The following is a 12857-nucleotide window of genomic DNA, read 5'->3' as shown; positions in this document are numbered from 1 at the left end:
TTTGGATTTTTTACTATTGGTTTCATATAAGAACGACCACGTGGTAACACATTATATAATGTATATACTGTGCATAGTTAAATGTTTCATAAAAAGACTTTGCACTATGTTTGATATATAATATATTTTCAATCATAGTTCCTCTTTCGTTCTAGCCAGCTTTGCGATGCATGGCCCCAAGACTGTGTTTTGGGCGCTCATTGCTTCCGGAAAATCTACCTGTACTTTTCATCTTTTTTTAATACTTTATTTTTTTTTCACATGTAATACAATTGCGCTGTACATGTATTCACATTTGTAGCATATGCACTATATGAGGTAAACCATTATCCAGAACAATATACCACAAATTTTGAAAGTCTTTTTATCAAAATATTCCTCTATAAAATGGATGCATTGACTACAAAACAAGAGGTCGTGAGTTCGAGCCCGCACTCCTCCAACTAAAACTTACGAACATTGGGTTAAGCGTCCCATGTATCGGTGCTTTACACCAACGCTAAAGAACCTGGGAAGCCGTCTCGCGTATCATGCAATATCCTTCCACTTACATTGCTAAAAGTCTTATGGAAGAGTGGCCCATATTTATTACCGGTGGAGACTAATAACAAACTTACATACAACGATAAATATGGTTTTGTTAAACAATGCGGTACAGAAATTGATCTGAAACAATTCCCTTTTAAGTAAAACTACACGTAGATAATTTAATTGTTTAACAGACACACGAAATACCTTGAAATACATGCATCAGAGTGACTAAACAACACTGATATTTCGTTTGGTCATTGAAATAAGTAGCAGCAACTAACAGTCTAATGTAGCTATATACGATTGATAAAGGAAGGTATGAAACTTGTTTACGAAACGTAATGTTTCTTGTTGATGACTTATTATACGTATATGTCTTAAATTACCAAATGCTTTTTAAAGAAATAATTCATTTTTTGAAAGATATCTGAGTTTTGTAAGACTTCAATGTCAATGTCAATTTCCCTAAAAACTAAATCTATTTTTCCCTGTCGGGATATTCATGCGAGCTTACAAAGTGTTTATAGTGAGATTTTAAGATAGTTGGATATCTGTCGTCCCCTGTCGTCTGCCTGACCGCCTGTTAACAATTTTCTGCAAAACCACATAGCTAATTTTAACCGTACCCCATATAAATGCTCATAGTATTTCAAACTACTCTGGTTTGTCAAAAACATGACCATTGTTTAAGCAAAGTGGTTCATGTATGTATATAGTGAAAAAAATCTCGCCAGACACCATTGGCCATTTCAATATAATTCTGTTAAGTTCTATCTGTTTTATATTGAACACAGTCCGTCCTACCCCCTGTGACACCCAGATAGAGATCATGCACGTAGAGAGCGAGCATATGGTTTTGTTTGTTTTGTTTGTTCGTACAACAGTATTTCAGTCATGTTACGGCGAGAACTTAACCTAACCAGTGTTTCTTGATTCTGTACCAGTACAATCCTGTTCTCCGCAAGTAACTGCCAACTTCCCCTACATGAATCAGAGGTGGAGGACGAATGATTTCAGACACAATGTCTTTTTTATCACGGAGAACATAAGCACCGCCCAGGGATCGAACTCACGACCCCGCGATCCATAGACCAACGCTCTCCCTACTGAGACATATGTTTTTGTTTTACCTCCAAAAGGATTCCTATATTTTCATTGGATAAAAGGTGGTCACGTGTTCACCCCCTCGTATTTGTGGAGAGTCGGTTTGTAGGCTTAAAATATGTGGTCGATAAAACAAATCAAATAAGGGTTTGTTAGTGATCCTCCAAAGAAATATTACGAGTCAGTGTGATAAATATATATATCCCCCCCCCCCCCCCCCCCCCCCCAACCCCCACCACTAATCATACTGACCCCACATATTTTCTTGGAGAGTTACTAACAAACCTAATAATTAATAAAATAAGGACTACCAACAATTAACGCGATAAAAACGTGTGGTTCAGTTATACTGTATGAAGAATAGCACAATTGCTTTAATTTGATTAATAAAAATGCATACGCTTTTGAGATAACCCTTGATATTGTTAAACGAAATCAGAGGTGCGTAAGAGATGTAATTTTGAAATGGTTTGATTTCATGCTCGGTTACTTTTAATACTTCCTTGAAGATAGAACAAATAACCTGCAATCAATATCGCCTTAATTCTGTCAGTTTAACTATTGTGTAAGGTTGAATATGGTAAAAAGTAAACTTTAGTACGAATAGGATTGGTGCTCCTATACAACCTTCAGGCTTTACTTAATCATAAAGGTTTCGTAGAAGTAAAGGACTTGTTGATATCAAATAGGATAAAGCTTATAAGAAAAAGGTATTATTTTTCTTTTACACAGCAATTCAATGATAGATTTTGTATCATTTTTAGCTATATGTACTATGTTATTGATAAACAATTCACCTTATAGAGATATGTTTAGAATTAATAATTGAAAAGTATCTATATTTTAGTTTATTTGTAATTATTCATTTATAGACTCTTTTCTCGAGCAGATTGCTTTATTCTGTACCATAAATTTGCTTTACATTGTGTGACGGTCATCCCGAATAGATAGTCTCTTTGAACAGAGACTATCACTATGAATATAAACACGCCTATTTAGACAGTTTCTAAGAACAGAGGCGATGACGATGAATATTTACACGTCTAAATATATAGTCTCTAAGAACAGAGACTATAACGATGGATATTTACACGTCTAATTAGACAGCCTCTAAGAACAGAGACTATAACGATGAATTTAATACACGTCTAATTAGATAGTCTCTTACAAAAGAGACTATAACGATGAAAATTTACACGTCTAATTAGGGAGTCTCTTTGAACAGATACTATGACAATGAGTACCTACACGTCTAATTAGATAGTGTCTTAGAACAGAGACTATAACGATAAAAATTTACATGTCTAATTAGACAGTCTCTAACAACAGAAACTATAACGATGAAGATTTACACGTCTAATTAGACAGTCTCTTAGAACAGATACTAGAAAAATGAATATTTACAGGCCGGTGGCCATATAGTAATAATATGTTTGAGTTTGAGTTTGAGTCTCTTAGAACAGAGAATATAAAAATGAATTTGTACACGTCTAATTAGATAGTCTCTTATAACAGAGACTATAAAAACGAAATTTTATACGTCTAATTAGACAGTGTCATAGAACAGAGACTATGACGATGAAAATTTACACGTCTCATTAGACAGTCTGTAAGAACAGAGACTATAACGATGAAAATTTACACGTTTAATTAGACAGTCTCTTAGAACAGAGAATATGACGATGAAAATTTACACGTCTCATTAGACAGTCTCTAAGAACAGAGACTATAACGATGAAAATTTACACGTCTAATTAGACAGTCTCTTAGAACAGATACTAGAAAAATGAATATTTACAGGTCTTATTTGATAGTCTTTTACAACAGAGACTATAACGACGAAAATTTACTCGTTTATTTAGACAGTCTCTTAGAACAGAGACTATGACGATGAAAATTTACACGTCTAATTAGATAGTCTGTAAGAACAGAGACAATGACGATGAATATTTACACGTCTAATTATATATATTAGACAGTCTCTTGAATAAAAGACACTTACGATGAATTTAATATACGTCTAATTAGATAGTCTCTTACAATAGAGACTATAACGATGAAAATTTACACGTCTAATTAGGGAGTCTCTTTGAACAGATACTATGACAATGAGTACCTACACGTCTAATTAGATAGTGTCTTAGAACAGAGACTATAACGATAAAAAATTACATGTCTAATTAGACAGTCTCTAACAACAGAAACTATAACGATGAAGATTTACACGTCTAATTAGACAGTCTCTTAGAACAGATACTAGAAAAATGAATATTTACAGGCCGGTGGCCATATAGTAATAATATGTTTGAGTTTGAGTTTGAGTCTCTTAGAACAGAGAATATAAAAATGAATTTGTACACGTCTAATTAGATAGTCTCTTATAACAGAGACTATAAAAACGAAATTTTATACGTCTAATTAGACAGTGTCATAGAACAGAGACTATGACGATGAAAATTTACACGTCTCATTACACAGTCTGTAAGAACAGAGACTATAACGATGAAAATTTACACGTTTAATGAGACAGTCTCTTAGAACAGAGAATATGACGATGAAAATTTACACGTCTCATTAGACAGTCTCTAGGAACAGAGACTATAACGATGAAAATTTACACGTCTAATTAGACAGTCTCTTAGAACAGATACTAGAAAAATGAATTTAATACACGTCTAATTAGATAGTCTCTTACAACAGAGACTATAACGACGAAAATTTACTCGTTTATTTAGACAGTCTCTTAGAACAGAGACTATGACGATGAAAATTTACACGTCTAATTAGATAGTCTGTAAGAACAGAGACAATGACGATGAATATTTACACGTCTAATTATATATATTAGACAGTCTCTTGAATAAAAGACACTTACGATGAATTTAATATACGTCTAATTAGATAGTCTCTTACAACAGAGACTATGACGATGAAAATTTACACGTCTGATTAGGCAGTCTCTTAGAACAGAGACTATGACGATGAAAATTTACACGTCTCATTAGACAGTGTCTTAGAACAGAGACTATGACGATGAAAATTTACACGTTTATATATATTAGACAGTCTCTTGAATAAAAGACACTTACGATGAATTTAATATACATCTAATTAGATAGAGATTACACGACGAAAATTTACTCGTTTATTTAGACAGTCTCTTAGAACAGAGACTATGACGATGAAAATTTACACGTCTAATTAGATAGTCTGTAAGAACAGAGACAATGACGATGAATATTTACACGTCTAATTATATATATTAGACAGTCTCTTGAATAAAAGACACTTACGATGAATTTAATATACGTCTAATTAGATTACAACAGAGACTATGACGATGAAAATTTACACGTCTGATTAGGCAGTCTCTTAGAACAGAGACTATGACGATGAAAATTTACACGTCTCATTAGGCAGTCTCTTAGAACAGAGACTATGACATTGAATATTTACACGTCTAATTAGATAGTCTCTTACAAAAGAGACTAATACGATGAATTTAATACATGTCTAATTAGATAGTCTCTTACAACAGAGACTATAAAGATAAATATCTACATGTCTAATTAGACAGTCTCTAAGAACAGAGATTATTACGATGAAAATTTACACGTCTAATTAGACAGTCTCTTAGAAAAGAAACTTAACGTTGAAAATATACAGTACTATAACGATGAAAATGTACACGTCTAAAAAGATAGTCTCTTAGAACAGAGACTTTAACGACGAAAATGTACACGACTATAACGATGGAAATGTACACGTCTAATTAGATAGTCTCTTAGAACAGATAATATAACGATGAAAATGTACACGTCTGATAGTCTCTAGACTATAAAAATGAATATCTTCACGACTGATAGGATGGTCTCTTAGCACAGAGACTATAACGATGAATATCTACACGTCTAATTAGATAGTGCCTTAGATTAGAAACTATAACGCTGGAGTTCTACATGTTCTTACAACGGAGACTATAACGATAGATATCCACACGTCTAACTAGATAATCCCTTAGAACAGAGACTATAACGATGAAAATTTACACGTACGTCTAATTAGACAGTCTCATGTAATTCATTGGCCGAAAGATTTGCTTACGAAATTTTCGTGGCAAAAACCTCAAAAATACGCCAATCTCTAAGCGATTACCAAATTCTGATTTTCAAGTCAGGGATGTACAAATTTTCTGAATAGACTCAAGATGAAGTGAAAAAAGCTCATCAGTGAATTGTCAGAATTTTCCTGTGTAATATAAACAAACTGTTATTAGACCTTAGCTAAAGACAAGGTCTTGAACTAGAGCTTTCCAACTATCGTTCTGTGAGTAATTTATCATTTTGTCAAAACTTATAGAGAAAGCAGCTGTTCTTTACAGATTAAACAAACGTGTAAATCAAACTAGTCTTTTGCCTAAGAACCAGTCTGCATAAAGGAAAGATCACTCCTGTGAATCTGAGCTGCTTCATCTGGTTAATGCTTTTCTAAGTGGTATGGAGAAACAGGTAGTCAGTGCCCTTATTGTAATTGACTTAAGTGCGGCATTTGACACTGTCGACCACGACATTCTGCTAGACGTCCTAAAAGGACAGTGTGATGTCTGTGAAACAGTTCTTCAATGGGTAGACTCCTGCTTAAGACCACGTACTTGTAAGGTTAATATCAACAATGCATATTCATCAGACCGCCATCTTAAATGCAGTGTGTCCCAAGGCAGTTTCCTTGGTCCGTGGCTATATCTCACCTATGCTGGAACTCTTTTTGATGCCATTCCCAAATCCATATCAGTCTACGGTTTTGCCAATGATCATAAATCAAATAAAAGCTTCCGTCCCACATCTGCTTCCGTAGAATCACAAGCGGTCGCAGACCTCGAACGGTACGTAGTTATAATCAATGACTGGATGAATAGAAATAAACTAAAAATGAACACTTCAAAAACTGAAGTTATTATGTGTTGTAGCAGACCTCAATTGAACAAATCTTCTACAAATTCGATTTAACATTGCTGGTGATGATATCAAACGTGAAAGCACAATTAGATATCTTGACGAAACCTTGAACTTTAGAGAAAATCGCAAGTGTCGTACAGGCATGTTGAATTTCCTGCGAAATGAGAACATCCGAAAATATTTAACGAAAGCGGCAACTGAAATGTAGATTTGTCATCCGGATTACTGCAATGTCATACTGCATGGTGTAGCTAACGGTGAGGGGCGTAATATGCAACATATCTAAAACATGTGCGCAAAACTTGTCCTTAACAGGAGGAAATTTGACAGTTCCAAACAAGCATTGTATGACTTACATTGATTGCCGGTGAAAGCAAGGATGGAGTTTAAGATACTTTCTTTCATGTATAGCTGTAACATTGGCAGAGTACCTATGTATTTAATAGAATTGATCACAGAGTAGACAAGGATTGAGATCGTCAGAAAATTCTGAATGTCGTTGTGTTGTTCCATACAACAAGTACAAAACATTTAATGATAGAAGATTCTGTACTATTGGTCTAAAACTGTGGAATGAACACGCAAAAGTAAATTACTTGATACAATAAAAATTCTTAAGACACTGTATTTCAGAGACTTCATGGCATTGTTTTACTTTTATTTTTTTATGACTGTTCTAATTTGCGATAACAGCAGGTGATAGTATTTAAATTTTGTATGTTTTTACATTTCAACACTTACATTTTTAATGTTTGTTAATTTAAATGTACTTGCTGGTACAGGCTCTATGGGTAGGGTAGTGTGTAGTATTTCGTTTTTAAAATAATAAGTGATGGCACCATTAACCACGGGGTTTATACCTCTATATGTGCCATGTAAGGCTTTAAGCACTGGTATTCGGCAATATGGGTAAATTAGTCTCAGTGGGGCAGCATGCGGTCATGTCTGTATGTTTAAATAGGGTTATTTTCGTCATTATTATTATTGTCATTATTGTCACTGTCTTTATTATGTACAACGCCATTGAATATGTCATTGTATAGAAATAGGCGTTTAATCAAAATATTCAGTTTCAGCTTTTATAACAGAGACTATAGTGATGAATATCTACACGTCTAATTAGACAGCCTCTTATAACAGAGACTATAGTGAAGAATATCTACACGTCTAAGTAGAGAGTCCCTTAGAACAGAGAATATAACGACGAAAATGTACACGTCTAGTTAGATAGTCTCTAAGAACAGAGATTATAACGATGAAAATTTACAGGTCTAATTATATGGTCTTTTAGAACAGAGAATATAACGATGAAAATTTACACGTCTCGTTAGAAAGTATCTTAGAACAGGTAATATAACAAAGAACCTCGCTTGAGATGTAGAAAAAAAATCTTACCCTGCTAAATTTCTATAATGAACTTGTCCATCTTTCAATGTGGACTGTACCATTTACTGTTAAAAGGGGTGCTTACCAAAAAGATACTGACTGAATGGCTAACAGTGTAGATCATAATCAGACTGCACGGATGTAGACAATAGCGTTGGGTACATTCAGTGCTTCCAAATGATCTTCCTTTAGATGTTTTTATAACAATCGATGTGTTAAGGAAAAGCAAAATTCTCTTTAACCTGTTACGTGTTTTCAAACCTCATTTTCAATTTCAGATAAGAATAAAAAACAACAGATTACGTGGGTAGCTTAACTGCATAAAGCGGCTGAATCAAAATGCTGAGAGAAGGAACATGGAGTATTCTGCTACTTCTAGTGATGTTTGTAACCACAAAAAGCATCTCAACAGAGAGAAAGAAAGAATGCAGAGGAGTCATCATTCATAATCAAAAGGTTCTTAACTGCAGTCATCGAAGCCTGTCGTATATTCCAAAGACTGAAAAACACGTTATGGACTTGATATTCAGTTACAATGATTTAAGAAACATCTCATCTGAAACATTTGGAAATATAAGCGATCCGGACAGTCTGATTAGCCTCGAACTTGATCATAACAATATTCAGAACGTTTCTCGAAGGGCCCTTGATAACTTTCAAAATTTGAAATATTTACATCTGTCATATAATCCAATATACTACGGAAATATGAAAAATATGTTAGGTGATTTGTCTAACTTGAAACTTCTTTCCCATCTTGTTATGGATGGAATCGGCACCATAACCGTTCAAAAAGATTTGTTTTCCTTGATGAGAACAAACAGGATAGAAACACTAGATATTGCATATTACAACATGAAAACACTTTCAATGGACTCCTTCGAAAATTTTAACAATTTAGCAGTTTTGTACTTAAACGACAATCATATTGAAAATATAAAGCCTTCTCAAAATAAGCATTTAAAACACTTATACCTTAACTACAATAAGCTTAGGTCATTCCCAGACTTTTCAGTCAATGGAAGTGAAAAAGAGTGCTTCTTCCCGAACCTTGAGATTCTCGCTGTCGGAAGTAATGATATTGAAGAAATTGCTTCCGACAATTTTAAATGTTTGTTGAAATTGAAATCACTGCGACTCGATCAAAATCCCATTCAAGTATTACCAAATAGCTTCTTGTCAAAATTACCAAATCTTGAAATACTGGAGCTGAGGTTTCCAGATCCCGGTATTTTGACAGTAAAGCCATTGGCTTTCAAATCAACATCACTCAAAAAGTTATTACTTGAATTTGATAGACCTGTCACAGAAGTGTTTGACTCCTTCTCTGACACGTTTAGATGTGTGCCTAATTTGGAAACCTTAAAATTGGGGTTCATGAGTATGTATCGATTAAATAACCAGCAATTCTCTGCATTATTTTCACCACTCGCTAACATCAGTATGTTTAAATGTTTTGCATGTCAGATTTCACAGGATCCAAAAGTCATATTGAATCATATGAGAAATGTTCTCGAATTTGATCTTCAGTCGAATCGAATTACAACATTAAGTGATGAAACATTTAAAAATAACAAACATTTGAGGTATCTCAGTTTAAGAAATAATGACATTGCACATATAAAAGAGTCGGCCCTACCTATTTCATTTCTGAATAGTCTACATTCATTAGATCTGAGTCAAAATCATTTCGCATGTGACTGTAACCTGGAATGGCTAATCAACTGGATGAAAACAAAGCAAGGTGAGAAAAAGAAAGTGATTTCAAGATATCCACAGGAATACGTTTGTTCACTTCCAATCCAAAAGTCTAAAATGCGACTGTCTGATATATCGTTCACGTACAAAGAATGTCACCCATGGAGTCCTTGGATATGGGTCGCTATTATTGCCTCGCCTTGTGTTATTGTTATAGGTATTACAGTACTTATACTGTATAGAAATAGATGGAATATCAAACATTACATCTATTTGTTAAGAAAGAGAAGGGATTATCAAGTTCTTAATGGGCAGAACTTTGTGTACGATGCCTTCGTTGGATACGAGGCCGATGATTCGGCGTGGGTACGTCGGAGACTATTACCTGTCCTTGAAGATGAAGTTGGGTTAAAATTGTGCATTCATGAAAGGGACTTTCAACCGGGCGCTTTTATAAATGACAACATTGTAACCAATATAGACATGAGTGAGAAGATCATTATTGTTCTAACTAATGGATTTGCTCGTAGTGAATGGTGTATGTTTGAACTGAAAGTTGCACATTCTAAACTGATCAAAGATGGAACGGAACTGGTGGTCATTCTTTTAGAGAAAATTGATGGAAGACATGTGAATCACTCGTTAAAAGTTCTGTTCGATACAACGACATACATAGAATGGACAGAGGATCTGGTAGGTCAGGAACTGTTCTGGACAAAACTGAAAAATGTTTTGAAAAAGTAAAGACAGGCAAACGATGACTGACCTTACAGTACGCTTTTTTAAAAACGGCTGTATAATGTTCATGAACATACAGCATTTAACTTCATAAAACAAATCTCATTTCATTGAAAATATACCTTTTTTCTGAGGACGATTTAGTTCCAGCTCCATTTGTTTTAAGCAGAAATATTGCAAAGCAACACTTTATTGTAAATTGACAGCAATTTTACCACATACCGAGAGCTGAGCAATAACTCTTTACAGAGTAAACATCAAAAGTCCAGATTTAATAAATGCTACTGTATGCCTGCGCGTGTGTTCGTGTGTCTGTCTGTTAAAAAGAGAGGAATACCATACCTTTGAATTGTGAAGTTTGTTGATCAGTAAATATAACGGGAAATTTAACTAATTCTGTCTTGGCATATTGTACTTGGTACCGGTCAGTAGATTATAATGATTTTGTAAATAATGTGTTTTGGCCAAAAATGTAATAATATCTTTATTGTATGTATCAGTTTCAAGTATTTGAAAGAGAGTTTGGAAGGTTATAGTGGTTTAGTGAAAGGCACTGAGCCAAACATTATATATATGTCAGAATGTATTTTTTTATCAATCAATTAGATTGTGGGTTATTGAATACATACAAGCGATCATGCACTGGCTTTGTAAGGAGATTACGGATGTATGTCACATCCGATAATATTGAATCAGGTAAAGCGGTCCTTTCATGCAAGTAAGTAATGGAGGAAGATAAACGTGAAGATAAAGTCGGTGACAGTGAGAAATAGTAAATTCATTGAAGCGTAGTGCTGACCTTACATTTCAATACTTTGTAGATCTTTTCTCATTTATTTTGTTTTTGCGCTTGAAACATAAATGTATAGCATGTGTGCTTAGAGTAGTTTTGAGTCGTTTAATTCTATAAAAGATTGCTGTTTTTATCAAACAACTAGATGACGAGTACTACAAATATGCCATGTTACTTCCAGTTATGTTATAATATTGTACAAATCATAAATGATGTTGTTGTACATACTCAACACCTTAAAATGACAACATATTCACATAAAGCAAGTTGTGCAAATAAATGGTGCGCAGATTTTGCATTAAGTTTTTGCAAAGCCTTCCTAAAGCTATTACTAATAAAGTGTTAGGATGTTTGCAAAATGAAGAACGGAAGTTCAAGCTTTGATTACTCGATACCCGTCAGTTATCTAAAAATATTCGTTAATCGTGTGATGGCGTACGCGAATAAGCATAGTAGAGACATAGGATTCGTACCTGGCATTTTCCGGTTTTATGAAAATACAATTTTCTGCACATTTTAGATACATTCATGACATTCATGGACGAAATAGGGCACTTGTATTAGCTTTTTTGAGTCCAAGCAAATATATTATCTCATTTGACAGCCAATAATATGAAGTTTTAGTACATCTATTTCTTAGTTGCCAAAACGAGACGAATCACAAAATTTTCAAGACGGCTTCAAATATGCATGGCCGCTTTAATTTTTCAAATTTTCTTCTTTTACAAAAGGAAGCCTATATACTATTAAATTAATGAATTTTAATGAATTTTATCATGAGAATGGTTTAAATGTATAAAATCAACATGTTTTATGTATCTTTTTTTCCGTTTATTTTTGGTGTATGAGATTATTATAAAAATAATGCATAAAAATTGGCATTTTTTACGATTAATCCCAATTACGCAACTTGTCAATATTTATCATTTCAAAAGCGTACATGAAATAATGTTGTGTTAACTTTTACATCTATGTTGCATATTCCTACTCGAATGTAGTGTATACTTTTTTGCCAGGTATGCCATACTAAGCAGAAAAAGTATGTTTGTTTACATATAAACAACAGGTCGAAAATTAGTTTAGCTCACATAACGATCCTCATATTATAGTGTTTTGATAAAATGTGAACTTGTAAGCCATCAAACTGTGTTATTGTGATTCTGGTTCATATAGATAGAAAATAAAGTTTCAATTGACTATCGTCAGTAAATTGCGAAAATCCGGGGAAATAACTCTTCGTTTAGGGAAACGTTTTGCTATATAATACTATGAAAAACTGACTTACACACGTACTGGATTAATGTTTATAAGTCTTTCTTAGTGGAAAGCATTATTTTGCACAAAATATATATACAGTTTTATTCGATGTAATCTATCTGTTGAAATAAAGTGACTTTTTGGATGGACATTGATGTAACTGTTTCGTTCTTATAAAAGAATATGGATGTATCTTGACACTGACTTTATTTAAAACCCATTTTCATTCCTTACCTACACCAGTATATAAATGTTTTACATTGTTATCTGAGGTACATTATTCCGTATATCTGTATCGTTAAATAGGAAATGTTTTAATACCCCTCTCACATCTGTTAACTATGAATTGTGATTTTACATTATTTCTTTTAATAAACACTATGATATCATAGAAA

At 33.7% G+C, this 12857-nt stretch overlaps 1 protein-coding gene across 1 annotated transcript; it reads left to right on the top strand.

Annotated features, from left to right (window-relative positions):
• Positions 1-2138: 2138 nt before the first annotated feature.
• LOC123552594 (toll-like receptor 13) lies at positions 2139-12857 on the top strand. Its single transcript, XM_053540120.1, has 2 exons — positions 2139-2345; positions 8255-12857. The coding sequence occupies exon 2, from the start codon at positions 8316-8318 to the stop codon at positions 10416-10418; it is 2103 nt and encodes a 700-aa protein (XP_053396095.1). The 5' UTR covers positions 2139-2345; positions 8255-8315; the 3' UTR covers positions 10419-12857.

Source organism: Mercenaria mercenaria, chromosome 4 (assembly GCF_021730395.1).
Source record: "Mercenaria mercenaria strain notata chromosome 4, MADL_Memer_1, whole genome shotgun sequence".
NCBI lineage: Eukaryota > Metazoa > Mollusca > Bivalvia > Venerida > Veneridae > Mercenaria > Mercenaria mercenaria.
The sequence above is the reverse complement of the archived record's forward strand: the minus strand, read 5'-3'. Positions and strand labels throughout refer to the sequence as shown.

Coding starts and splice junctions, on each gene's coding strand:
- LOC123552594 (XM_053540120.1), top strand. CDS start 8,316: ATGCTGAGAGAAGGAACATGGAGTATTCTGCTACTTCTAGTGATGTTT.